We start from the raw sequence: 17,363 nt of genomic DNA, 5'->3' as shown, positions 1-17,363 counted from the left end.
CTTTATAGTTAATTTTTACAAATATTTATTTCCTACCACTTTAGCTTTATTTTGAAAATAATTTGAAATAGTTTTTTAAATACTTTATTTTAAAATTAGTTTTCCTTTTGAGCCATTCATGAAAATAGATGATCTACTGGGAGTTTCCCTTTAAGGGAAATTTTGTTATATTAGGTGGCAATTTCTATCGAAACTACATTTGAAAACCCTGTACTATGCTTTCAAGCTTTCAAACTTTAATGTTAGAGCAGAATATGCATCGTATTAGATTAGATTTTCAAGGGAACCGAGTGGGGCAGGAGCAACCCTCCAAGCCACCGCAGCCATTTCTGGCTTATTGTAGCCTCCCCACCTATAAAGCCGGAGAAATCTCCAAGGTAGTTGGACAGAAGTTCCCAAACACTTAGGAAACCACGTCCAAGACAATGCCGGCGCTGAACAGTCTCAAAGAATGTGCACGGCGGTCTCGTCACCACCCCCACAAAATCTGCACAGGGGCAGGGTATTTCACTGGGTAATGCCCCGTGAAGAAATTCGCAAATGCACGAACGCGGTTCCTGTTCATTCCCAGCAACTCTGCGGTGAATCGCATGACGGCACCCTTTCATGCCCCGCCAGTGAAGGCCGCATTCCGCCGCTAGCAGGCCTCGCCTTCATGGTGTGAGAAGGCAGACAACAGAAGGGCAGCGGCTGCACAAAGACAGCCCAAGATCCCCTCCACGCTAGCCGATCGGTAACCTCGTTCCCCGCATGGCCACTGTGGCAGGGCACCCAAATGAACGTGACTCTAGAAGGTCAGAAATACTGCTCTAAATTTTGCCCCGTATGACGAAAACCACATCGTCGACGTAACCCCAGACACGTCGCAGCTATTAATTCACCCACTACAAAGGACCACAGGAGGGGCGAAAGAAGGAGGGGTGCCCTGCGGACACCTTTTTGCAGTGAAGATGAAGAGTGTATCGTTAACTATGGTGGAGTTAATAATCCTATCCTGTAGCATCCGATTAACCCATCTGCTCGTCGTCGCATCAATCCCTCGTTTGTGCATCGACTTACAGATGACATGATATGGAGTGTTGTCAAAAGCTCCTTCTATATCAACGAAGCAGCAAATTACTACCTCCCGCACTTCCAGTGAGTTTTGAAGGACTCCCACTAGACTCTGCAGAGGGAGTACATTAGACCGTCCCAACTGATAGGCGTACTGAGACTCATGCAAGGGATTGCTTCCCAGTGTGTCGTCCCGTATAAATCTATCAATCACTTTTTCCATTGCTTTCAATAGAAAATAAGTAAGGCTGATGAGACGGAAAGACCTTGGGTGGTTGCTCGGTCGCCTTCGGAATATACGGCACGTTAACCACCTTCCATGCCTAAGGGATGTAACTCCACGCATAGCTGGCATGAAAAATTTCCAACAGTGTTCTAGCTATATGTTGGAAACTCCTCTGCAAAAACGCAGGATATATCCCGCCATCACCTGGATATTTTAAGGGCCAAGAGAAAACAGCCCATCTAATCCTGCCCATCGTGAAGACTAAACGGGATCGCTGCCAGCCATCCCTCCTGGGCCAGGATTTCCATTGGTTTAATGACCACATTCGAAAGATTACGAAGAATCTCCGAGTCAGGAAAGTGCGTTGAGTCTATAAGCTCCAACGTCGGCTTAGCGCGGCAGCTCCCATGGTAGACATTAGTAATAGCCACCGTCAGGGCCTTGCTGGCCAGCTCGATATCGATCACCGTTCTGACAGAAGTACGAAAGGATCCAATCCCACCCATGAGTAGCGTTTCGAATTGACTCCAATCTGTGGATTGAGGCACCCGATATATTTCTTCTGCCAGGCCCCCGGGGACCATGATATCAAACCTAATCTGCCTATAGTCGGACATAGATGTCTCATTTGAGTCATGCTGTCCATCAACCCTACTGCCGATAAATTCACTGCAAAAGGTGATGTCAAGGACCTCTTCCCTAATTACATTTTTGAATGTCGGCTTATTGCCCTCATTCATAATCATTAAATTATTGCTATATATAAATTCAAGTAAGCAACCACCTCTTTTATTTATATCACTGCTTCCCCAGACGGTCTGGTGGGCATTGGCATCGCTTCCTATTATCAGTTGAAAGTTCCTCCTTCCACAAAAGTTCACTAAGTTTTTCAGTTGTTCGTCTGGATGGGCACAGTCTCGCGGGAGGTAGGATGAGCACACAATAAACTCTGTCTAACCCCCGGAAGACTTCACCTTCACCAACGCAGCTAGCTTGGAGCAGTAATCTGGAATGGGAAGATATGATAATATTTTTTTAAATAAAATGCAAGCCCTAGGCCTGCCCCAATTGTATTATCATACAATAGCTCACCTGTTAGGGCTTTGGCCCTTTAGACAAAGGCTTTAAATGAGCTTTACTTTTCGTTGCCGCTTTTTTGCGCATTTTGGTGGGCGCCTATCCCGCCACAGCCTTTTTTGCCGCCCTACGTGCCACACTGGCCCCTCCAACAGCAAATATCGAAGTAGTTTCGGTTTCTCAATGTGCTTGAGCCCTTTTGGTTCACCCGAGATGCTAGTATTTTGTGTGCTGGTCGATGGTACTTCCGTTTCTCTTGCCGCCATTTTGGGAGCGACTTCAGACTTTCCAATGAGTTTTGACTCTTTTGGTTAGCCTGAAGTGCTCGTTGTTGTCGCGGTAGGCGATGGTTTTTAAATTGTCCTGCCCTGTCGCCAGCAACTTGAGGGGATTTCCTTCCTTTAACCCGAATCTGACCATTGGTGCAGTGGTTATGGCACCAGCCCTTTAACCGAAGGGTCTCGAGTTCAAACCCCGGTCAGGTCACTATAAAAATTATATTCAATATTATATAACTTAATATGTAATACTAATAAATATTATACAAGTAATTTTCAAATATTCATAATATTCGATACTAAGAAAAATAAACAGTAAATACATATTAATAAACTGAAATATTTAATACAAATAAAAACTACGGTAGGCTAGTCACCTACCTAGCTAACTCTCTATGACTATAGAAACTAGAGCATGATACATATCATGCACTCCCTATACTCCTCCTAGGAGTGAAGAAGGAAAAAAAAAAAAACCCGAACGGTTACACGGTTACGGAAGAAGTTCAGAAAAAATCGGAACTCCGCTTTTCGTAGATCTTCCAAACCGGAATTATCTACGGAGAAACTGATGGAGCAGCCCCCGGCCTTTTCCTTATCCATCCTCAGCACCCTCCAGGAACTCATCTTGAAGCTGCTTAGAAATTTGTCCCTGGTGAAATTGACGGTTGTGTCGTTCTTTGGCACGTAGGTGAGGCAGACATGCTGTTTGGTCATGTCGGCGCCATCCAGTACGGCGATGTTGCAGCAGTCTCAAGGCCTTATCTTCCTAAAAACACTAGTTATCCACTTTCTGGTGTTTTTATGTACATTCTGGTGTCCACCTTGACCTGTACTACTGCATCCCGATAAGAAGTCATTTTCGGGTTTTGTTAAGGAATGTTCCTAGGCACCTTCCCTCAACGTTGACCTTCATCGACCTATTTTTTGAGGGTCCTGCATCCGGAGTGTTATTTTCTGACCTCTCCCTCTTCTGGGGATGATTCACCAGACCGAACACCCGACATGCCATCCCTGATGTATGCTGTGACACGCCGCTTGGATGCACCAGAGAAATATTGTTTTTTCCCCTGATATCCAAACTTTTCAGGTCCTCCTCAGTTATTTGGATAATTGATCCAAGAGGATCCTGATTATCCGTTTCCATCGGAGACTTCGCTTTTTCCTCTACTAGAGCGGAAGCTCTGGTTGCACTGACCCTTAGCAATAACTTTGTTAGTATTAATGCTGCCCTTAGTATTGTCATTATTGTTGTTGGTGTAGTTGCCACTGTTGTTATTGTTGTTGTTGTTGTCACAGTTGTTGATGTTTTTATCACAGTTGTTGTTGTTTTTGTTGTTGTTGTTGTTATCGTTTCTGCTTTCCATTTTGTTCTCACGAGTAGCGCGGGAAAGCATGGGAAGGCTTGTTTAAACTGGAGGGCGCCTGGTGTCCAGAATCCGCATATTAACGACTAAGCTCCCCCCCAGTCACGCAGTTGTCGGCATATGCTGTTCCACCTTGACTTGGGACGCCTGTCGCAAGTTCATGTATAAATATAGGGCTGAAACTCATAAAGTAGGAGATTAGCCGCGAGAAAGGACCACGACACGAATTTAACTTTGATCGTTTGAATCACCCCTTTATCCCCCGCCATTACCGGGGCTCACCACTAGGAGGTGACAATGAGGTTTTGGACCCAATGCACGGTTTTACTGATCACGATTTCAGTTAATGGCTTCTAATATAGCCGTTATTTATACACTATCGTTTGCTAAAACTAATCTTTCCACAAATTACCAATTTTGTTTTTGTCACAGAATATTTTTTACTGTGCATTTTTTTGCCCTAAGAACTTAATCAATGAAAACTTTTTGAATCTTTACAACATTATGAAACTTGCAATGCAACTGAATCGCTGAAAAATTATCAGAAATTAAATATTGCAGCAAAATAAAGGAGTACCGTAAATGCTCCTGGTTTATCCCAATTCAACTTTAACATAATATTAAATTAAATTGTATTTCAGTTTTATATATAAAAACTTATCTTTAAGAAATGAATTGACAACAGCTTCCTGTAAACGTTGCATATGCTTTAGCCATAAATAAATCTCATGACCAAACCTTTGAAAAGTAGGGATTTACTTCGTAAATCTCTTTTTCTCCCACAGTCAACTTTAAATCGGTTCTTCAAAGGCTATCAATTCAAGGTCTTTAAATATTCAAGTTACAAATATACCGTTCAAAGATCGACGCTGTTATTACCAAAAATATTATACATAAAGAAATTGACTTCTTTTTGTGTTTTATAGGAACTTCTAGTTAGTATGTACATACTTATGAAACAAATTTGTTTCAGAATATATCTGTTTATATTAGGCCTTAATATCTGTCTCGAATAAGAAAGTTTTTAAAAACTTTTAAAAATTTTACAAAGCTTTTGCATTCGAAGCATGTGGGACAATACTTTTTGAATGAGAATGAGAGAAAGTGGTAATATTCTCATTTTCTCAACGTTTAAAGTTTTGCAAAGTAAAATTTAGTGTTTTAAAAACTTTTAAAACCTTACAGCTGTCGAAACATAATGTATGTTTTTCTTGGTTATGTCAGGAGGTTTTATTTCAGAAAAAAAAATTGAAAAAAAAAACATTTCAATTAAGAATAAATTAAAATAACCAAAAAGGGTTCACAAATAGTTTTTTCTAAGTTTCAAATTTTTATTTTTCGAAGTTTTTTTCAACTTTTCTAAGTTTTTTCACGTTAATCCCAGGCAGACTATATTTGTACATGTATACATATGTACATACACACATACAAATTTTTCCTCTAAATAACCAATCAACTTTAGCTACAACAACCTTAATTTTTAATTTACAGCAAAGTATATCTATTTAAGAAATAGTTCAACTCGTTCCAAGGCGTTAGTTTTTGTTTGCCTGCCACTTCCACTATTCTTAAAATATCCCATTTTTATTAAAAAAAATCTGATGTAGTCAGCAAATAACCGACCGAAATGTGTATTATCTAGTTAAATGAAAGTGCTACAGAATATTATAAAAATGCCTGTAAAGTACTTATTTCCAATTTTTAGGGCATTAGTAAGCTTATAGTTAACATACCTAGAAAAATGTAAATTTGGCTCTTGGTAGATTTTCGATTTGTGCTACGCAAATTCCGTGAAATGCTCGCCAGTTAGTTTCGGTAGCAACCAGAACTCAAATATCCAATTCTAAGAAGTTCCATCAATCCTTTCCGTAGATATAGTAAAAAATGCAAATTCGGTTCCAAAAAATTTATATGTTCATTGTTTAAATACGAAGAATTTCAATATTAAATTTCAATGAAATCGGTTGATTATTTCTTTTTGACACCTAATTTCTTCCAACAGTTAGGCGATTTCGCGGACGGTCGAGCCAAGCTTATATATGAAATTTCAAGTAAATCTTTTGAATATTTTCTTCAAAATGATTAAAAATGCAAAATACACCCACTAAAAAGTGCAGTTCCCGAGGCCTGTTATATCCCAAAAGTTGATCAAACCGTGCCATAGCCGAAATAAACTTACATATAAAATTTCATTAAAATTGCTTCAGCCGAACTTGAGATACACGCGTGCACACACAGACAGACAGGTTACTAACATGGAGAAGTGCGTTTCCACTGAAAACTCGATATGCAAAATTGTTTTTCGTTTGCAAACGAGTGTATCAAAAATATTGAACTGAAATTAAATTAAATTAAGTTTGGTAAAATTTTTTTTATTTTTATAAAAAAAATTTTACCTTTTATTTATTAAATTTTACCTTTTATTTTTTAAATTTTACTTTTTATTTATTGTTACCAAATAACAAAAAATTTATTTTTCATATTTTATTTTTCATTTCATAAAAGTTTGGTAAAAACTATATGAATTATGAACTATAACTAGAAGTTATATGAAGTATGAACTATAAAAATAAGTTTGGTTTTGTCGAATGTATAAAAGCAATAGTTAAAAATTTAAAATTTCATACTTTTTTATACAGTACATACATACTTATTTAAGGTAGATACACAATCTGATGTAGAAATAACGTATGTATGTAACCCGTTTATATAGTTACTTCAAGCTTATTATTATGTCTATATAAACGTTATTTGACCTGAAGCCGCTTCACTCAAGTCACTTACTTGACTTGAAATGTTAATAATTATTTGAAATTTAATAGCCAAATTTCAAGTACTCTTTCACGTCAAGTCGCAATGTAGACGACGTATAAAAATTAAGCAAAATTGAAATAAAATTAAAAATTCATAGTTTACATTACAATAAATGTAATAAAATTACTAATTACAAATTTTTTTTTAATATTATTTGTCTTTTTCAAATTATATTTCCATATAAACTATATTTTTTTTTATTTTGATACTCAAATTTTGTTTTTAAATTGCTTCGCTTTTATAATATGGATGCACCATTTCTGCCACCTAGTAGTGGAATAAATTACAGAAATGAAACTCCGCTTTTAAAATTTTTAATATTTTTTCCTCTATATGCGAAAAAATTAATAACTCCCGCTTTTAAAAACACATTATACTCGTAAAAAAAAAGCTAGACATCTATTCTATAAAAATAGAAATATAAAATAAAAATACTGCTTAACTCTTTTAGCAAAGGGAATGTTTTTGTATACATGATGTGATTCCATTAGTGTGATGTAAACGGAGAGTCGAACTACTTCTTGCATAGATATGTATACTTTGGTTCAAACATTCGGATGTATGAAAGAAATAGATACATATGTATGAGTTAAACTTAAAATTAATAAAAATCAAAAAATGTATGTATGAAAGAAATACATATGTGTAATTTAATGTATTGTTACATTGTACATATTTGCAGTAGATACACGGTATGTATAAGGTGATAAAGAAAATTAAAGCAATTTACAAAGAAATGTTTATGTATACTAATTCATACTTTGTAAAATATATAACCGATGAGTTTTTATGTATATTCATAGAGAATATGTGTTTTAAATTTTATAGAGGTATGATTGAAATAAAAATAAAAAGTTCATAATTATTCATAACTATACATATTTCATTTATTTTGATTAATTTTTTAAATTGATAAAAATTTATTTTTAATTAACAATTTGGATTGAAGCATTGGATTGAATTAGCCAAAGGAAACTCCCGCTTTAAATAAAGTATGAGGAAAAGTTCTTTCCCGTGTATAAAGTATAAAGGAAAAATTCTTATTATTTTTCCTCATACACGAAATATTAAAAAATTCCCGCATTTAAAAATACATTATGTAAAAAAATAGGTAGACATATATTACGTACTTGTTCCGCTTAAAAATTTCTGTGTGTATAAAATTGAAAAGAAAAAGGAACACTGCTTAGCTCTCTTGGCTAAGAGAATTTTTTGTATGAAAAATTTTTGATATTATTTTTTCCTCTAGGGGTATTTAGCAATAGAAAAGCAGTATGAAATTTTTTTTCTACATGCCTTATCTTTATAATACATAACATCTGATTAATACTTCCGCTCTCAATTCCAACATATACTAAATTAAAAATTTTTTTTTTACTTTTTGTAAAAATTATTGCACAAATTATTTTCAGCTTTTTATTTTTATTATATAGAGTTAAAAGGTACTAAAACAAGTTAAAGCATTTCAGTCGATATAAACCGACCTTGACAATCACAGCTCAAAAATCTGTTTTTGAAATATCTAAAATTAGCTTTTGTATTTGTATACCAAGTACTCGAGCCTGTCAAACCACTATAAAAACTGCACAGATAATTTAAATTTTTTTGGAGTTGTATGGCAGCTTCCCAAATGTATCAAGTCATTCCACTAAAATTTCAGTGATATATTTGACTTATAATTGGGCACACAACCGCCGAATTTCATGAATCTAGCTTTATTATTGTTCCAAATATTTAAAATTAACTTTTGGAGTTGTATGGCAGCTATCCGAACCGGTGCAGCAATTCTATTAAAATTTTCGGAATATATGTAGGACGTAACTGGATACACTTTTACAACATTTTATATTAATATCTCTATTAGTTTTTGAAATATTTAAAAAAAAACCTTTTTGAGTTGCAGCTACCCGAACCGTTGGCACAAGAGAAACAACTTGTGAAAGTTTGATTTCGATTGCATTATTTATTTTTGAGTTATCCTGCGATCGGACGGATGGATATCCATATCAAAATGAATATACCCTTCGCGAAGGTGCAAGGTGTAAAAAATACAATATTATCATCGTTTAGGGAGTCAAAAATTGATAAAATTTTTGTTTGCAACTAGGTGCCAAATCTCAACGGTTTCTTAGATAGCAAGAATGTAAACTTGCCTGAGCTTTTGCTTATAATTTTGCTTAGAACCATTCTTACTTTAGAAAAATTTAATTTTTCCCTTTTTCTATTTTTTTAAGTTTCCCTAACCTTATAATTTTGTAGAAAATTTTTTGAAATTTTTTTTTCCTCCATAAGCATAAGCTTTGATTTAAATTATTAAATGTTAAACAATCTTTGATGCTCAGGAGATATAGTAAAAAAAACCTTTCTTCAAAATTTTAAAAATTTATTCATAAAGTGTATAATCTCAAATACTTATCACTTTTTTTGATTTTTATTAATTTTAAGTGCTGCAAATCTCAATTATTATCAATTTTTGGTCAATATAAGATCATTCTTAAAAGCAGTTGAAAATTTTTAGGCACGTTAGCCTTCTGTCTCATTCCGAAGGAAAGTTATAAACAAAAAGCTTTTTTGGAAAAATTCGTTAAAATCAATATATCATGGAAAACGTTGAGATATGACACCTAGTTCCAAACAAAAATTTTACCCATTTTTAGCACTTTTCCAAAAAATTTTTGAAAAAGTCCCAAGTATTCGAGCCTGCCAAACAACTATAAAAATTGCACAGATAATTTATAATTTGTTTTTGGAGTTGTATGGCAGCTACCCAAATTTATGAAGTCATTACACTAAAATTTCAGTGATATATTTGACTTATAATTGGGCACACAACCGTCGAATTTCATGAATCTAGCTTTATTATTGTTCCAAATATTTAAAATTAACTTTTGGAGTTGTCCGTCCGTCCGTCTACTACAAAATAGAAAGCTGAAATTTCATATGTACATAGATTTTTACCAAAAACTTATTTCCGTAGAAGAAAATTTTTACTCATCTCCCAACCTCTACGAGTTGTATCCCACCAAAACCATAAAAATGGCATTTTGTAATTATTTATTATAAGCATTTTTCGAATTTTGCAAACGCAGAAAAGCAGTGACTTGCTTCTATTATCGCGGCATACTATAGCTAAACTTTAAAAGAACAAAATGGCGTTCAAATTCTCCGTTATCTAAAATCTACTAGACCACAGTTTAAACTTCCAATGCAGTTTCTAGTTCATTTGTAAAATTTCTAATTTAGTTTTTAATTCGTGTGTAAAAAGAATGAAAAATGTTTCTTAGTTTTTGTTTTATACTTCAGGAATTACAACTGTTTTAACTATGACAACAATCAGTACCGGTGTTCGTAGCTCACTACCACGGATTTCGTACGTTAAAGCTATAGATATATATTTGGTGATGTGCTTTGTATTTGTATTTGCAGCTTTATTGGAGTTTGCTGCGGTTAATTACACTTACTGGGGTGCGAGAGCAAAAAAGAAATCTAAGCAAAAAATTGAAGAGAAAAAACTTGGTAAGGTTTATGATTTAGTGTTTGATTTTAAATTATTCTTAAGAACTTAATATTTAGCCAAATGTAATAAAAATGAAATACTTCAAGTAAGTGATGGTATAATAGAATTACAAAACGTAAGAATGAGTCCGATTGCTTCATTAAGAAGAGGAAACTGCGCTTTTGGATCAGGTACTTCCGAGCCGACGGAATTGGATAAATTTCCTCCAAGTTTTCGTATAACACGAACAAATGGAATTAACATTCGATATAGAAAAAATTCAGGTATAAATAGTTTGTAACATTACTACAGCATCTTTTAAAAAATTTTGTTAAATCTAAGCTATTAATTAAAGGCAGTTAATTTAATATTATTAAAAATCCAATTTAAATTCATGAAGTGCCACAATTCAATTATTAATTTGTATCAATTAGTTTATATAAATGCATACTACTTTTATGCAAAATGAAAACAAAAATTAATTACTCGCTCGTTGGCAACTAATCTTATTGAAACCTTTTACTAATCATTGAAACCTTTTCTTACCCTAAAGTAAAATCTAATAATTGGTTTTTATTACAAATTATTTTAATAATTTTATTTATTAACGTCTCAAATATCATAGCACTAAATTTGAAAAACCTAAATCTACAGTCTAAAAGTTTTGGTTAACTTGTTTTAGTACAAGAAGTGTTACCATATGCTTTTGTTTTATTACTTATAAGTATAACAATAAATTTCAAACAGTACATTGTATGCACTACTAGATTGAAGATTGAAATAGATCTATATGATTGATATAGAAATTGACCTATATGCTATAGGTCGTGGTATACTAGAACTAGGGTAAGCCCCTACACCACCCACCCCGAAACCCGTATTTCGTAATAGTTATTGAATACGAAGTTTTCCAATATTTCCCTTCTCCTGCTCGTTATCTCCCACAAGGAACAACAATCTTGTTCAAACGTCTAGGAAGGCTTCTCCAGCGCTTCAAACGCCACCTCTCCATTTCCTTCCTTAATTTTCCACGAACCATAAGTGGTCGGACTTCGCGTAGTCTGCCTCATTTCCTTCTACGTCCAAATGACAAGGCAGCCAGCACAATGTGTCCCGGTTGCATCTACCCTTTTTGTTGAGCCTTTCTATCACATCCCCACACTACCCCAGAGAACTCTAAAAGAATTCAGTGATCTGATGGCTGCTTGACTGTCCGAAATGATCAATATTTCTTTTTTCTGGTATCCTTTTTCAAGGTTGAACTGCAAACACATGTCAATAATTTGCAAACCCGCCAAAAAGACGATGCGATACCTACCTGATTTCGAAGAATTGGTCCTTGATCCAAAAACTCGCGAAATCTCCTCTGCAGTTCAGTAATGCAGGCTTTGACAGATGTCAAATTCTTTGTCATGTATTTTTTGTATTAGACAAGATAGACAAAAGCTGAGACTCACAGCAACGTTTTAAACGTTCACAAGTCACAACTAAACCATCAGGAGATTAAATGTCTTCTTAATTAGATGGTATGATATGTGAAGGAAATAAACCAAATTATAAGAATATTTGTTTTATTATAAAAAGTTATTCCCTTAATATTTTTTTCATAACAAATTTTATCCCTTTACTTCAACATTGGTTTGTAATAAAGCTGCAATTTACTGAATAGGGACGATGTTAATTGGGTAAAAGTTCAAAATGGTTATTATAAAATAATAAATTATGATTTATGATTTTAAATTCTCAGCGCCAATATTTTGGGAAGCAAAATTTTATTGAAACCAATGGATTGTCAAGTAACAGTTTTACCTTTAACAGTTGAAAATTTTTAAAAACAATTCGCTGCTTGAATCATCCTCATTCCTAACGTATTATACCCAAATTATTTTATGACGTAAAAATAATTGAATGCTTTTCAAAACAGAACAAAAATTAAAAAACGCGTTAATACAACTACACAACTAATTATAAAGTTAGTATAGTAAGTTTATAATTAATATGCATTAGTATATATAAAGCGGAAGAAGTATTGATGAAACAGTGACACACAAAAAGAATCGTTATCTAATAGAAAAATTTGTGTATACATATCATATTTTAACAGAAAAAACTGCAAAGAGAACTCTAGCCCACAAGTTATTAGAACGTATCAATTTCCTTAAAACTCGAAAGAAAGCGGTGGTTGTCTCTTTTACATAAGGTTTTTTAATTCTTTAAATGTCGGCTGCATTATTTGCAAAAATAATGTTAATATTATAAAACGGAACTCACAAGACCAATCATGATTAAAATTATTTAAATATTATGTTAGGTTTGTTTTGTTGTTTAAATTAAATTGGTAGAATTTTTTTTTATTTGCAGTTATTCAAGCACCAAAACCAAAAATAAAGGATACTCTTAGAAAGAGTGCTTCAGCCATCAAAGCATCATTTCCGAGAATCAAGAACGTGAATATAATAGACAGATATTCTCGGATGATTTTTCCAGTGAGCTTTTTAGCCTTTAATACAGGATATTGGTTATTTTATATAATTGAATAAAAATTTGGCAATAAAATTAATATGTTATTTACCACACAATTTAATATGTTTTACTTTAATATGTATTTTGCCCTTTTTATATTTGTGCAAATGGTTAATGAGACGTTTCTAATAACCACATCAGGGTTAGACTTATTGTCCAAAAAGAGCTTGAAAACAACATTTCGAAAAAAAATTAGTGAAGTAAAAAAAAATATTTAATATTTTATTAATGTTATAAGAGCAAAATGTAAGAGAAAATAGCGAGTGAGGCAAAATGAGGCAGCGAGTGAAAATAACATATTTTAACAATTATTATTTAAAAAAAATAAAACAAAATTAAAATCAAAATTTCATGTAGAAAAGTCTAATAAAATTAAAGACCATACTGACATGGGTGATTAAGGCGAAATCTTAAATGATGAACGGGAGAAATCCTTGTGCCCAACAAATTAAAAAAAATCTGATGTGATCATCACATAACCGACCGAATTGTGTATTGTCTAGTTAGGTGAAAGTGTTACTGAATATAAAAATATGTCTGTTAAATACGTCTTTTCAATTTTTAGGACATTACTAAGCCTATAGTGAACATACCGAGAAAAATGTAAATTTGGCTCTTAGTAGCCAGTTAGCTGAAATGCTCGCCAGTTAGTTTCGGTAACAACCAGAACACAAATTTCAAATTTCAAGAAATTCCATCAATTCGTTCCGAAGATATGGTGAAAAATGTAAAATCGGCACGCAAATCAGTTTTCGAGCACTGATCTTTCCAAAAAATGTATATGTTCATTGTTTCAATATGAAGAATTTAAATATTAAATATCAATGAAATCGGTCGATTATTTCCCTTTATATACGCAAAAATGTATATTTTGCCCGTAGTAAACGTCCAGTTGCTGATGCTTGATTTCTTCCAAAAGCTAGGAATTTTTGCGGACGGTCGAGCAAAGCTTATATTATATGAAATTTAATGAAAATCGGTTGAATATTTTCTTCAAAATGTTCAAAAATGTAAAACAGGCCCGCAAAAAAGTGCAGTTCCCAAGGCCTGATATATCCCAAAAGTTGATCAATCTGTGCCATGGTGGAAAAAAACTTACATATAAAATTTCATCAAAATCGGTTCAGCAGAACTTGAGATACATGCGTGCACACACAGACCGACAGACCGACAGGTTGCTAAAAATAGTTTATTTACACTTCCCTACTATGGAGAAGTACATTCCCACCGAAAACTCGATATGCAAAATTTGTTGCCTTCACATAACCTACCTATTGTTTACACAATACGGTCGGTAAAAATTAAAAAACAATTAATGAAGTAGATGCCCATTGACGTAAGCAATTAATTGAGTTTAATTTTAAACTCATTTTCTAATTCAATTAGAATACAGTCAAACTAATGTAGTTTCTCTGTTAATGCATTTCAATTTAAAGTTTTTTTTCTCATTTTCAATACAAATTTAAATAATCAAGCGCTTTGTTGTTTGTATTGCAATATTTAATATGTAAATTTTGTTCGAAGAGAGAATACTATAGAGAAGTGCATTCCCACCGAAAACTCGATATGCAAAATTTGTTGCCATCACATAACCTACCTATTGTATACACAATACAGTCGGTAAAAAAGTTATTTTCTATAGTTTGATCGTTTTAATTTTTCGTTGTTGCGTAAAAAATGGCAATGTTTCATTTACAAAAAAGCGGAGTAAATTTTAAAATAGTTTTCTTATTTTGAATTTAAGAAAAAAACGAGAAAAAATAGAGTTGACCGTGTCAACTTTGTGATACCCACACGAATTTGTTGTCCTATGTGCCAGTAAATATGCCTCTAGACAGATAACTTTAGGTTGCCGTATTACCATATTAATTTATGCAAAATTTTGTCACTACTATTGAAGTTGTATGGCAGTTACCACAAGAAATCAAGAAATTTCAACGATTTTTATCACACAATACAGCCCCAAAAATATACTTTTATCACGAAATTTCTATATTTTGGCTACAATAATTTCTGAGATAATACCGAAAAACCTTTGGAGTTGTATGGCAGCTATCACAAGTGGTCATGAAATCTCAACAACTTTTAATGAACTAGCTGCCATTTTACCATATTTTATTTTACAAAATTTCAGTATAGTAGGGTGAACAGTTTAAGATATAACCAAATAACTTTTCAAGTTGTATAGAAAAGAACTTGGTACCAGAGGGAACCAAACGATTCCATTGACTTTTATCAAACACATTGGCCTTATTAATATACTTGCTTGTGCGAAATTTCAATACCACAGCTTTTAATAGCTAAATAATTTTGAAGTTGTACCCAAATCAGTACCTCGACCATATCCGATTCAAGTACGGTTCAGCATTTACTATAATACATCATTTGTAAAAATTTGGTGAACTTAGCTCAATTAGTTTTTGAGATATTTTCGTTGTGACGGACCGACGGATAAACAAAGCTAAACCAACTCAGAATCGACGCTGATCAAAAACATGTAGTTGAGTCTATATCTTAAATCATAATTTCTCAGCGTTACAAATGGTAAGGCAAATTTAGTATACCTTTCGAACATACGTTGGTACGGGAATAAAGCAACGAACCATAATAACATTTTAATGAATAAAAAAAATCTTGAATACTCATAACATATATGGATTTTTGCATTACTTTTGCAAAAAAACACCAAATTTTGAAAGAATATTGCTTATTTACGCATGTACATGTATATATTTTATTATATTGTATAATTCTTTTTCAGTTTTGACAATATATTATTATTTTAAATATTTTGAAATTCTTTCTCTCTGCCAGAGAATTTTGCAGAGTTAAAAAATTATTCTGCAAAAGTCTGCTATTTGTTAAAAAAATAAAATGAAAGCACTTTAAAAATAGACAATTCAAGAATATGCAATTAGTTCTTTCTGTTATTGCAATACATATAAATTCATATTATACTAATGCATAAGAAGACACATTAAAAACATAAGAATAGTTTCATTTCGATTCTAGAATGAGATTCAATAGACTACTTAGCTTACTAATTTCAAAATTAATTAGAACTTTGCGTTAAAGTTGTTATTTACCTAATAATAAAGTTTTAATTCAAGTTTTCTGATTTTTTTTCTATGAGTCAAAATTCCAATAATTAAGCAACAAGCTTAATATAAATTTTCATATAATTTGGAGTAAAGATGGTGTAGCAGTGCTTCACTGCCAGTATAGTGGGATATAAGTGTGTTGGTCCTCATTTAACGGTAAATTGTAGTAAGCAAAAAATCGAAGCTCCAAAGTGTGCAAATTGCTCTGAGGCACATCCTGCGAATTACAGGGGATGTATAGTCGCAAAGGAATTACGCAAAAGGAAAAATAACCTTACAAAGCAGAAACAAATAAAAATAATACCAAAAAATACTCCCAAAACTTCAAAATCAACCACATTGAATAAAAGAGTGCTGGGAATACAACATGCCCAAGTGGCGAGAGGTGAAACATATAACCATACAAAAGAACGAAGAGATTTACCACCTCAAAAACCTGTTAAAAGCAACATAAATATAATGCAAATGATGAAAAATATAATAAAAACTATGGACGAACGAACTAACGTGGAACGCAAATGGCGTTCTTAATAAAAAGCGTATATTAGAAATATTCCAAAGCACCCAAAATATTGATATATTATGTTTAGTAAAAGAGACACATTTAAAACAGCAAACAGATATTAAAATAAGTGGTTACATAGAATATAAAGCGACGCATCCTAATAATGAATTAAAAGATGGTTGCGCTATTTTGACAAGAAATAATATAAAACATATTATCCAAGTGATAGAAATAAGTTACAAGATCTGCTACACTTCTTTATTATCACGAAAATCTCGCCGAATTTCATTAGTTTAGAAGATAACTATGATTTAGATCATTCTGCAGTTATATCATCAGAAACATAATAAGCCCATGTTGATTAATAAATCCACTGACTGGACTAGTTTTAAAGAAGCGATAGAGAATAAAATAAACTTAAGAATTAAAATACGAACCCAAGATGATTTGGATTCTGAGGTAGAGAATTTTAAGAAAATCATACAAAGCGCTCCCTGGAATAATACGAAACAATATGAGTATAAATGCGTGGGTATGACTTTTTTTTTTATCCTTCTTTACTCCTAGGAGAAGTATAGGGCTAATGCATGATATCATGCACTAGTTTCATAGCGTCATAGAGTTAACTAGGTAGGTCACTAGCCTGCCGTAGTTTTATTTATATTAAATATTTAAGTTGTTTAATATTTAAAATTGATTTACTATGACTTTACTTTGATATTTTATTATTGATTACTTTACTTATTACTTTACTTATTTACTTTGATATTTAAAATTGATTTAGTATGACTTACCCAACAGAAATACTAAATATGATAAGCGAAAAGAGAAAAGCTAGACGCAGATGGCAAAACTCCCGAGATCCGGCAGATAAAACTGTATTCAATCGCAAAAAATAAGAAAAACCAAAGAAGTTTTATTTG

General features: G+C 32.9%; 1 protein-coding gene across 3 annotated transcripts in view; it reads left to right on the top strand.

Annotated features, from left to right (window-relative positions):
• Positions 1-12,890, top strand: part of LOC129616786 (gamma-aminobutyric acid receptor subunit beta-like) — a 54,689-nt gene extending 41,799 nt beyond the window's left edge. For all 3 annotated transcript variants that reach the window (XM_055532357.1, XM_055532359.1, XM_055532358.1), the window contains 3 exons: positions 10,119-10,331; positions 10,389-10,595; positions 12,673-12,890. In XM_055532357.1, the coding sequence (XP_055388332.1) occupies positions 10,119-10,331; positions 10,389-10,595; positions 12,673-12,851 (599 nt within the window). In that variant the 3' untranslated portion in view covers positions 12,852-12,890. The remainder of the gene's footprint in view (positions 1-10,118; positions 10,332-10,388; positions 10,596-12,672) is intronic.
• Positions 12,891-17,363: the final 4,473 nt, after the last annotated feature.

Source organism: Condylostylus longicornis, unplaced genomic scaffold (genome assembly GCF_029603195.1).
Source record: "Condylostylus longicornis isolate FDR11 unplaced genomic scaffold, ASM2960319v2 ptg000290l, whole genome shotgun sequence".
Taxonomy (NCBI): Eukaryota; Metazoa; Arthropoda; class Insecta; order Diptera; family Dolichopodidae; genus Condylostylus; species Condylostylus longicornis.
This window is presented reverse-complemented; position numbering and strand designations above follow the sequence as displayed.